The 12,102-nt window shown below is 48.6% G+C and overlaps 1 protein-coding gene across 1 annotated transcript; it reads left to right on the top strand.

Moving 5' to 3' along the window:
* Nucleotides 1-6,595: 6,595 nt before the first annotated feature.
* On the top strand, nucleotides 6,596-7,123 carry LOC120366879 (ras-related protein Rab-9A-like). Its single transcript, XM_039476736.2, has one exon. The coding sequence runs from the start codon at nucleotides 6,596-6,598 to the stop codon at nucleotides 7,121-7,123; it is 528 nt and encodes a 175-aa protein (XP_039332670.2).
* Nucleotides 7,124-12,102: the final 4,979 nt, after the last annotated feature.

Here is a 12,102-nt window from a genome sequence, read left to right as displayed (position 1 = left end):
GCCTGTAGTCCCAGCTACTCAGAAGGCTGAGGCAGGAGCATCGCTTGAACCTGGGAGGCAGAGATTGCACTGAGCCCAGATCATGCCACTGCACTCCAACCTGGCGACAGAGTGAGACTCCATCTCAAAAAAAAAAAAAAAAAAAAGCAGTAGTCACTCATGTTAGCCAAGGGAGAGGGATGCTCGGTCATTTTGAGTGGTATAATGTCCTTGATCTTGCTTTGTTCTATCATGGTGGCAGAGCAACCTCGTTTGAGGTCGATGTTCTGTGATATTCTGCCATGTTCAGCAAGGAACATGACAGCCTAGCTGTTGGTTGCCAGGCCAGTAGGGTGACCATCACAGTTTATCTGGGACCAAGGGCTTACCCAAGATGTAGGACTTTCAGCACTGAAACTGGGAGAGTCCTGGGAAACCCGGGACAGTTGGCTACCCTATGGGCCAGTTGCAAGCTGTCAGGATATTTTTCTTTCTCATTAGGTACAGTGGTAGCACTAGTACTACTTCACTGAGTACTTGTCAAATCCCCCCACCCCAGTCGCTGAAATGTATAGTATATGTGTAGACTGAAGCATTTTTTTGTTTGTTTGTTTGTTTTTGTTTTTGTTTTGAGACAGAGTCTTGTTCTGTTACCCAGGCTGGAATGCAGTGGCACGACCTGAACTCACTGCAACCTCCACCTCCCAGGTTCAAGCAATTCCCCTGCTTCAGCCTCCCGAGTAACTGGGATTACGTACATACACCACCATGCCCAGCTAATTTTTGTAATTTTAGTAGAGAGAGTGTTTCACCGTGTTGCCCAGGCTGGTCATAAACTGAAGAATGCTAACATGCACATGTGTGAGTCCACCATACACACTAACATTCATCAATCCATTCACATGAACTCACATATTACAAGCAAATACATATGCACCATACCTATGTACATATATATCACAAACTCTACATACATATACATACATGTACCTAAACACTCATACGCGTGGATACACACCCCAAAATAAGTATACAGATAGGGTAGACTACCCCAGGTAGTAAACCCAGAGGGGACCAGTAAGTGGGACTGTTTGATATTGGGATTAGAAAGGGAAGTTGAGGCTGGGCGCGGTGGCTCAAGCCTGTAATCCCAGCACTTTGGGAGGCCAAGGCGGGTGGATCACGAGGTCGAGAGATCGAGACCATCCTGGTCAACATGGTGAAACCCCGTCTCTACTAAAAATACAAAAAATTAGCTGGGCATGGTGGCGCTTGCCTGTAATCCCAGCTACTCAGGAGGCTGAGGCAGGAGAATTGCTTGAACCCACGAGGCGGAGGTTGCGGTGAGCCGAGATCGCTCCATTGCACTCCAGCCTGGGTAACAAGAGCAAAACTCCGTCTCAAAAAAAAAAAAAAGAAAGAAAGAAAGGGAAGTTGAGGCAGATTATGGAGGAAGGACTTTCAATTGCAAACATAGAGGTGTTGTGATGTCATGGAAACAGCCCTAGAATCGGAGTTGAGTGATCCTGATATTACATCACGGCTCTGCCACTTACTAGCTGTGTGACCTAGGGCAGTTGGCTTAACCTCTCTGTGCTTCAGTTTTCCTATCCATAAAACAGGATGTTGCAAGGATGTAACTAAGTACTAGAATGTTGTAGGTGCTTAATCACAGGCCACAACTGTTGTTATTGTGAAGCATATGTGGAGGCTAAAGGTATTTTAATGGAGCCTTCACCTTTCTAAAGTGGTATGAGAAAGAAATGCCTTTTTTTTTCAGTCAGAGTCTCACTATTGCCCAGGCCGTAGTGCAGGGGGCACAACCTCGGCTCATTGCAACCTCCACCTCCTGGGTTCAAGTGATTCTCCTGCCTCAGCCTCCCGAATAGCTGAGATGATAGGCATGTGCCACCATGCATGGCTAATTTTTTCGTATTTTTAGCAGAGATGGGGTTTCATCATGTTGGCCAGGCTGGTCTCAAACTCCTGGCCTCAAATGAGCTGCCCATTTCGGCCTCCCAAAGTGCTAGGATTATAGGCATGAGCCACCATACCCGGCCTAAAAAATGTCTTTAGGCATCATCATCCCATTTGAGGCCAAGAGACCAAAGCCCAAAGTGGGTAAAAGTACTGGCCCTAGGATTGGGTATGGAAGCTGCTGGCATTGCAAGGGATGTCCCACAGGAGATGTCAGCCTGGCCAGGGCTAGAAAGCCTCGCTCAGCAGAGATTCTGCCTACCCTGAGCCAGGGAGCTGTTGTGTAGAATTCCTGAGGAATATGAGACCTTATTCACATGCTATGCAAAACAGGGCCACATTCTGCCAGAAAGCCACTGGGATTATAGGCCATCAGGGCCCTTGCCATCATCTGTGACACCCAGCTTCTCAATGGGCCTTAACCCTGACCCCTTCCTCTCAGCGGGGAGTGGGTGTCAGCTCCCTCAGCAACCTTTTGGTATAGCCAAGGAGGAGCTCAAGGTTGCCAGAAAGAATGCTAAACTGGCAGTTGAAGGATCTGGGTTCAAGTCTACACTTGGCCACTTACTAGACACGAGCCTTGGGCCAGTCATTTCCCTCTTCTGAGGGCTGAGTTTCCCCTTTGTTCAATGATAATAGTATCAGTTTCAAACAACATGATGTGAATTCAATGCAAGAATGAGTGTGAAAATCTTAGCTGGGGCTTGGTCCACAGTGGGGACTCACTGATGTTGATTAACTTGCTAAAGTAAAATTAATAGAGGGAGACCCCTGAGTTCTAGGTCCAGGATGTGCCAAATGTGTGTGACCTTCAAAAGTCTTCTGGCCAGACACAGTGGCTCACGCCTGTAATCACAGCACTTTGGGAGGCTGAGGTGAACGGATCATGAGGTCAGGAGATCAAGACCATCCTGACTAGCATGGTGAAAGCCTGTCTCTACTAAAAATACAAAAAATTAGCCAGATGTGGTGGCACATGCCTGTAATCCCAGCTACTCAGGAGGCTGACGCAGGAGAATCGCTTGAACCAGGGAGGCAGAGGTTGCAATGAGCTGAGATCGTGCCACGCACTCTAGCCTGGGCAACAAAGTGAGACTGTCTCAAAAAAAAAAAAAGTCTCCCCAATTCTCCAAGCCTCAGTTTCCTCAGCATGAAAAGAGCAAATTGTCCTGAATCATCTCTAGCCTCTTTTCCAGCTCTACACCCCAGCACTCTGGGATGGGAACGGTCAGGGTACCCGCCTTAGGGCGCACACGCAGTGTTAAGTGTGTCAAGGTTGGGAACAGACACAGAGCATAGATGCCTTTCTGCCCTAGGGACCTGTAGGCTTTGCAGATTAAATGGTGAGAGGCTTTATGACATCTTGGTGAAGGAAGGAGGTCAGTATGGAGTGCGGGGTGGATGGAGTACTGGATGCTTGATAAGGGGACCAGTGGGTCCATCTGTCAGTCATCTGTGGTCGATCTGTCAGCCACCACCATCATTCAGACCCCTGTCCAAGAAGAGAGCTGGGCCCAAGCAGTGCTTCATGCATGGGTGTCCGCGTTGAGCTACCCACCCAAGATGGGTGATTCAGATCCCAGCTCTGCTCTCCAGACTCCTGGCCCAGTTGGGGACATGCCCGGGACAAATGCTTACCGCCAAAAGTAAGTGCGATCTGTGCCAAAAACCAGAGCAGCCAGTATGTCCTCAAAGGGGCTCTGGGAACAGTGTCCTCAAGACAGGCTACAATATTAAGCAAGGGTGGCAGGTGGGAGCCGCTCCTGAGGGATGAGAGAATTCTCCTGGAGGGAAAAGGAAGGGGGTGACACAAGCCGGAAGTCAAGGGTCTGTGCAGCCAGGGAGGGGAGAGCGTGGAAGCCCCAAGGATGCTGAGCCAGGGGGATGCACACCTGCACCTGCAGAAGTTGGAGAGTGGAGTTGCAAGCAGAGGCCGAGGAGGAAAGGGAGGAGAAGGAAACCAGCCTTTGCTCAGGGCCAACCACGTGCCAGGCACTTTTTGTGAATCTTCTCACACAAACTGCTCTCCTTCCGGGTGTTTTTCTTATGCTCATTCTGCAGGTGAGGCAGCTGAGACTCAGAAAGACCAGGAGCAGGTGGCACCAGCAGTGGGAGCAGATCCAGGATTAGAAGTGAGGTCCAGAATCCCTCCCCACATCGTCCGCTTTGAAGCTGCTCCTGGGCTTCCAGGAGAGGAGGATTCTTTGGCAGGAGGGGAAGGATCAATGCAACGTCACTCCGCTTGGAGGCAGCCTTCCAGTTGCCCTCCTAGTCGGAGAGCTCCACGGTTCAAACAAACACTGCACAGCAGCTAGCTCATCTTAATGCCACCTGACCCAGGACAACATGATTAAACCCTGCTCTTTTTGGTGAAAGGTCTTTCATAAAAACGCTGCTCATCACAAACTTGGGCTCCCTTGGTTCCCTGCCAGGCACAGCGTCTTCCCTGCCTCCTTGGCTTTAGGGTCAGAACATAAGACGGGAGGGAGACTTTGTCACTGTCCCTGTCACTGTGGGGAGAGGCTTGGTCAGAGTCCTGCTTTGATTTGTCAACAGCACTTGATCTCTTGGGAAAATAAACTGAAGCTGACCTCTCAGAAAGCATTGGTTTCTTGACCCTGAGATTTAAGGGACCCTGGAGAAGGGCTGCATCTGCCCACTGCTGGCCATTGAGAAATGACAATCACTACTGTTTATGGAGTGTCTACCCACCACAGGCCCAGCAGGCTGCTGGAGGAGCATCAGATCTTCTCTTTTGACTACTTGTCCAGTTTTTCCCTGATCTATTTCATTCCAAAACTCTGTGTTTGCTGAATGAATGAATACACAGGTAGATAAGGAATGAATGGAATCAAGTTCAGGGACCCAAAGACTGGAAGCCAGCATTAATCTTACCACCTCCTCCTATCTCTAGAGCCTCCTCACAATATTGAGCTAGCTGAAATCAGCTGAACATAAATATCAAACGAAAGTTTAAATAGAAAACAGAGGGAGGAAGAGTCCTCAAAAGAGCTGGGCCTATGTCATCTAAGGACACAATCAACAGAATAAAAAGGCAACCTAAAGAATGGGAGAACATATTTGTAAACCATACATCTGAGAGGGGGTTAATATCCAGACTATATAAAGAACTCTTACAATCCAACAACAAAAGACAAATAACCCAATTTAAAAATTGGCAGACAATTTCAATAGGCCTTTCTCCAAAGATATACAAATGGAAACGTATATGAGAAGTTGCTCAACACCACTAATCACTAAGTAAATGCAAATCTAAACCACAAGGAAATATCTTCCCTGCATCATTTCAATTTTAATGTGCGTGCTGCCAAAGCAAGCACAAAACCACAGTGAAATACCACACACCCACTAGGATGGCTGCTATTTTTAAAAGACAAAACAAAAATAATAGGTATGGGTGAGGCTGTGGGGAAATCGGGACCCTTGTGCATTGTTGGTGGGAATGTAAGATGCTGCAGCCGCTTTGGCAAACAGCATGGCATTTCCTTAAAAAAAAAAAAAAAAAACTAAACATGCCCGGCGCGGTGGCTCACGCCTGTAATCCCAGCACTTTGGGAGGCCAAGGCAGGTAGATCATAAGGTCAGGAGATCGAGACCATCCTGGCCAATTTGGTGAAACCTCGTCTTTACTAAAATACAAAAAATTAGCTGGATGTGGTGGCAGACACCTGTAGTCTCAGCCCCTCGGGAGGCTGAGGCAGGGGAACCACTTGAACCAGGGAAGCGGAGGCTGCAGTGAGCCGAGATCATACCACTGCACTCCAGCCTGGTGACAGAGCAAGACCCCGTTTCAAAAAAACAAAACAAAACAAAACAAAACCGCTAAACTAAACATAGAGTTACCAGATGATCCAGCAATACTGCTTCTTGGTGTATATCCAACAGAATAGAAAGGAGGGTCTCAAGGAGATATTTGTACACCCACGTTCATAACAGGAGTCTTCACAACAGCCACAAGGTGAAAGCAACCCAGATGCCTATTGACAGATGAACGGATAGACAAAATGTGGTCTATGCATAGAATGGGTTGTTATTCAGCCGTAAAAATGCTGACAAATACCACAAACTACATGAATCTTCAGGACATTAGGCTAGGTGAAATACGCCTTTCACAAAAGACAAATAACCGTCTGATTTCATTTCTATGAGGCATTGAGACTAGTCAAACTCAAGGAAACACAAAGTAGAAAGGTAGTTGCCAGGGACGTGGGGAAGGAGGAAATGAGTTGTTTAAAGAGTGTAGAGTTTCAGTTTTGAAAGATGGCAAGTTCTGAAGTTGGTTGCACAACAGTGTGTGTATACTTAGCAGCACTGAGCTGTACATTTAAAAATGGTTAAGAGGGACCATGTTGTTCCCTCCGCACTGGACGGCAGCAGCTGGAGCTGGAGCCTGGCTGCGTTACTGCCTCCGCCTCCTGCTCTGCAGGTCCCGACTCCCTCTGTCCTCACAGCACCCAGACGGGCCAGCCCAGAGCTCCCCAGCCATCTGCCGTGTGGCCGCAAGACACTCTTGCACTCCTGTCATGAGCCTGGCACTGTGATGAAACGCTTTCCCCCGTAGCTTGAGTGCATCTTCTCAACAACCCCAGGAGGGTTCTTGAAGCTCTTGAGATTAACAATGGCAGGAAAACCATCACTTTTGAAAGTAATTCTCCTTGGAGACGGTGGAGTTGGGAAGAGTTCTCTTATGAACAGATATGTAACTAATAAGTTTGATAACCAGTTCTTCCATACAATAGGTGTGGAGTTTTTAAATAAAGATTTGGAAGTGGATGGACATTTTGTTACCATGCAGATTTGGGACACGGCAGGTCAGGAGCGATTCTGGAGCCTGAGGATGGCATTTTACAGAGGCATATATTCTGCAGATGTGAAAGAGCCTGAGAGCTTTCCTTTTGTGATTCTGGGTAACAAGATTGATATAAGCAAACAGCAGGTGTCTACAGAAGAAGCCCAAGCTTGGTGCAGAGACAACAGCGACTATTGTTACTTCGAAACAAGTGCAAAAGATGTCACAAATGTGGCAGCAGCCTTTGAGGAAGCGGCTCGAAGAGTTCTTGCTGCCGAGGATAGGTCAGATCACTTGATTCAGACAGACACAGTCAACCTTCACCGAAAGCCCGAACCTAGCTCATCTTGCTGTTGATTGCTAGACTGTTGATGCGTTCTAACCAACTCACACATGTACACAAAATCAACACAGGGATGGAGACCAGAATTAGAATTTGCGGCAGTGTATCATCTACTAATAAAATTAAAGTATATTGCTGCTTCATTGTTGGTGGGAGAAGAGACACATCCACTCATGGAGGAATATATTTACTCAATAATGGCACCTTCAGTTTATAAATTGTAACGGTTGTCTAATGTTTCCTTAATTTAAATATGTAAGTTGCAGAGCTAATACATGAGATGACCAAGACTTTAATGATAATTAAAATAAGAAGCTTGACTATTTAAAAGTTACACTGGGATTTTTTTCCTGGGAAAATGGAGAACTACTTTTACATGTGTATGTTTTTATGTGATTAGCATTGTATTTTGGTTCAGGGAAATAATTTCCTAAAGCAATAATGTTAGATATTAAAGATTAAAATCTAATATATTTGTGAGAAAAAAAAATGGTTAAGAGGGGCCTGGTGTGGTGGCTCACACCTGTAAGCCCAGCACTTTGGGAGGTCGAGGCAGGCAGATCATGAGGTCAGGAGTTCAAGACCAGCTTGGGTAACATGGTGCAACTCCATCTCTACTAAAACACAAAAAATTAACTGGGCATGGTGGTGAATGCCTGTAATCCCAGCTACTTGGGAGGCTGAGGTGGAAGTATTGCTTGAACCCAGGAGACAGAGGTTGCAGCGAGCCGAGATTGTGCCACTGCAGTCCAACCTGGGTGACAGAGCAAGACTCCATCTCCAAAAAAAAAAAAATTGGTTAAGATGGTCTGGGCACAGTGGCTCACTCCTGTAATCCCAGCATTTTGGTAGGCCAAGGAGGGAGGATCAAGAGATCAAGGGCTTTTAGTGAAAGCCCGTCTCCACTAAAAATTCAAAAAAATTAGCCAGACATGGTGGCACGTGCCTGTAATCCCAGCGACTCAGGGCAGGAGAATCGCTTGAACCGGGAGGCGGAGGTTGCAGTGAGCTGAGATCGCACCACTGCACTCCAGCCTGGCAACAGAGCAAGACTCCGTCTCAAAAAAAAAAAAAAAAAAAAAGGTTAAGATGGTCATTTTACGCTATGTGTACACAATTTTTAAAGAGAGCTGGGCCTGGAGACTTAGAAGGAAAGAATGGGCCTTGCTACTTGGTGATGCAAGAAGGGGGTTCTTGGACTGATTGTGTATAAATGAGCCTCGGATCCCTTTTAGGATCAGAATACTCCCTGGGTCCCTGCCCAGCCACCAGCAGCCATAGCCGATCGACAGGGCCAGCTCTGGAAGGGTTACTCCCTATCTCCTCATCACCGTCTTGGTGGTGATGAAAACCCATTCACTTCTTTGCCCAGTTGTCTAACCAATGGCCCCTATATGTCCTGCCTGAAGCTCCAGGGACTAGCTCCAGAACATGCTGGAAGGAGGGCTTGGCTCTCTGCCATCAGCCTTATAAATTGTCTTATGGGCATCTCATCCACCCATCTACCCATCGAGCCAGCCATCTATTCTTTCAACACATACTTGTTGAGTACCAACTCTGTGCCAGGTCCATACAGACAATCTCTGCCCTGAGGGAGCCTGAAGTCTTGTGGGGACAGAGATGGGTTATCAGGAGAATGCAATGCAGCATGACATGTGCTGTGATATCTAGGGCACTTTGCAGGGGACCTGATCTTGTCTGTGATGAGAGTTCACAAAGAAAGTTCAGTCTTACGGCTTGAAAGGTAAACAAGACTGAACCAGTAGCGTGAGGAGGAGGAGTCAGGGAGAATATGCCTAGGAGAAGCAAGAGCGTGGGGGCTGCCTGGAGATTTTAGAAACTGCAGGGCCCACCTGAGGACCTGAAAACAATTGAGTCTGGCTTATTGCTGACTGCGAAGTAGGAGAGGTGACGGCTGAGGCAGAAGAGGAAAGGGAGAACTGGATTTTGTAGGGACATTTAGGCACCTTTTGGCATTTGACATCTTGTAGGGACATTAGGTACCTCTCAAGGTGCACAGGGGGCCAGATTTGAACATGTATGAAACAAATTTTGTGGACCCGGTTGGAGAGGCGATGGAAGATGGGGGAGCAGTCAGAGCACGTGGAGTCGGATTTGGGGTCTGAGATTCTCAGAGCTGTAAGCAAGATGTCTAACCCCCGAGTCCACCCTTCCCTACTGACTCAGGGCACGCCAGCCACCCAGAAGGGGTACTTTTCTTCGAGGGAGGCTGGTCATCTTGAAAACAGCCCCAGGTGCCTCCCTAGCCCGCTATCTTGTGGTCCTCTCTGTCCTTGAGAGCATTCTTTCTTCCTCAATCAAGGATTTGATGACTGTCCCGCCCTCACCCTGTCTTCTCGCCTCTAGGCTGGGCAGTCTCAGATCTTACAAATAATTCCTGGTGTTCCCTGATATGTCCAGCCATCCTGCCTTTCTAGGACCCCTGGGGTTGTGCCCCCGTGGACCCCAGGCCCAGGCTGAACAACATTGGGTCGCCTCAAAGACCGCTGTCTTAAGGCCTGCCTGGCATGTTCAGATATAAACTTCCTAAAAGCCTCCTTTGTGACCCTTTGGGAGCCAGCCCTATCTCCAGCTTATCAGCCACCTGCTTCTGAGGACAAGCCAGAGACCATTTCCTCTCCCCCGAGGACTTTCAGCCAATCTCTGATGGCCCTGTCCAGGAGGGGCAATGAACAAAGGGCAGGGTACATGTTTCCTGGTAGTGACTCTTTGCTGAGCTAGTACAGAGACTTGTCACAGGGAAGGCCCCAACAAAGACCGAAGAAGGCCAGCCACACACCTGCCACATGTTACTCACAGTTCATTAGGAGCCATGGGAAAAAGCAGAGTTATCTGCAGCATTAATTAAAGGGGAAGGGTGGGGTAAACCAAACTGTTGAATAAGACCTGGCAGAGGCCGGGCGCGGTGGCTCAAGCCTGTAATCCCAGCACTTTGGGAGGCAGAGGCGGGTGGATCACAAGGTTGAGAGATCGAGACCATCCTGGTCAACATGGTGAAACCCCGTCTCTACTAAAAGTGCAAAAAAATTAGCTGGGCATGGTGGCACGTGCCTGTAATCCCAGCTACTCAGGAGGCTGAGGCAGGAGAATTGCTTGAACCCACGAGGCGGAGGTTGCGGTGAGCCGAGATCGCGCCATTGCACTCCAGCCTGGGTAACAAGGGCGAAACTCCGTCTCAAAAAAAAAAAAAAAAAAAAAAAAAAAAAAAAAAAAAAAAAGACCTGGCAGAGTGGGGCCATGGCTATGACAGCCAGGCAAAGGGGAAGCTGTTGTAACAAATATGACAGCTGGAGGCTTCCTGCTGACATTGGGACACCGCTTTGAGATGAATTCATCAATGATGGAGCCTGGCCGGGGGTGATGCAATAGCCCCCCAACACTGGGCCTCAAAAAAGAATCAACGAAGGTCCCGAAAACCTATGTCTTGGAAGAGGGCTGCAGGGGAAGCCAGAGGGCCTCAGTGAAATAGTAGCCATCCCACTTGGAAACACTGAGTTTTGTCCCAGTTCCATCAAAGGAGCCCAGAGAATGGAGGGCTGAGCCAAGGGCACAGCATTCCTGAAAACAAATCTGCATTCTCTCTGTTACTCGCCAGGCATGTGACTCTAGACAAGCAGCCTCACTACCCTGAGCCTAGTCACAGGGTTGATGTGGAGAGTTAGGTAAACTGGAATGCAGGTTTTACACGTGGTGAATGTTGTTCCTGGGGGTGAAGCTGGGCCTGATTTTTCCTTTGGGTCCTTAAGAGCCTCAGGCCATGAGAGATGCTTCCACCAAAGTGAGATAGAATGGGGGCATTGTCCGGAGTGTCTGAAACCCTTTGTGTCTCTCTGTCCTTCCTGGCTCTTGCTTACTTTGCCCTGGGCAGGTGGCAGGGCACCGAGTGGGAGTGAAGGAGCCATGCCTGAATGGGGGCTGGGGTGGCTAGCCTGGCCTGTGTTACTGAAGCATCCCACCCAGCCTGCCCTCGCTCCAGGAGCCCTCAACCTGGGTCCCTCCGACCTCTAGGACCACCCTGCAGAAAACACCAGGGGTTGTCTTCATAAAAGCTCCGCTGGCTCCAGGAGTGTCTCAGTGGCACAACAGCCCAGGCCATGCTATGGTACACCCAGAACTGCAGTTATCAGCTCTTAATCCTGTCCCCCGCAAACTCACAGTCCAACCACGCAGAACCTTCTGTTCTCTTAACGTCCCCACGCTTCTGCGTCTCTTCCCAGGCTGTTCACTGCCTGAAACGTTGTGATACCCTGGCTCCTTATCCCGGCACACACAGATCATCACACACGAATAACCTCAGGAACATGCATTGATCTTCAGCGGCGTGCAGGCAGGGTGAGGAGGGGTGGGGGTGCCAAGAGACAGAGGGTCTGGCCAGAGATAAGACCCACAATTTCTTCCAAACCACAACCTGCCCTCTTCAACACGCGCACACACACACACACACACACACACACGCACACACGCCACCCTCCAGGCCTTCATTCACTCTTCCCTCTCCTTGTGTTCCTTCTCCTATCACCTCGTGGCCAAAGAAGACTGAGCTCTCAAGCCTTCGCTCTGATGCCATCTCTTCCAGGAGCCCTTGCCTGGTGCCCTTCACCCAGAGCTTCTGCACTGGCTTGGACCTCCCTTAAGGCACGCATAATGCGTGTGTGAATTCTGGCTGGCTCCATGTCCTTTGGCCTCAGTTTCCCCATCTGTTAAATGGATTAGTAACACCTAACCCACGGTATAGTTACCGAGTTGATGAAGTACACTAACTGACTTGTACTAAGTGCTGAGCAAATGTCAGCTTTTACCACCACCAGCAGCAGCAGCAGCATTTTAATCCCTGTATCCTTAGCACTGAGCACAGGGCTGAATACATAATTGGTGCTAAATACTTGCTTGGTGGAGAGAGGGAGGGATAAATGGATGGATGGATAAACGGATGGATGGATGATGGATAAATGAGAGATCTAGTATGTTTCCA

The sequence above is a fragment of the Saimiri boliviensis genome, chromosome 17 (assembly GCF_048565385.1).
Source record: "Saimiri boliviensis isolate mSaiBol1 chromosome 17, mSaiBol1.pri, whole genome shotgun sequence".
Classification (NCBI taxonomy): Eukaryota; Metazoa; Chordata; class Mammalia; order Primates; family Cebidae; genus Saimiri; species Saimiri boliviensis.
Note: the sequence above shows the minus strand (reverse complement) of the source record. Positions and strands in the feature narration are given on the sequence as shown.

Excerpts from the sequence above, each read along its gene's own strand:
- LOC120366879 (XM_039476736.2), top strand. The coding sequence starts at position 6,596 with ATGGCAGGAAAACCATCACTTTTGAAAGTAATTCTCCTTGGAGACGGT.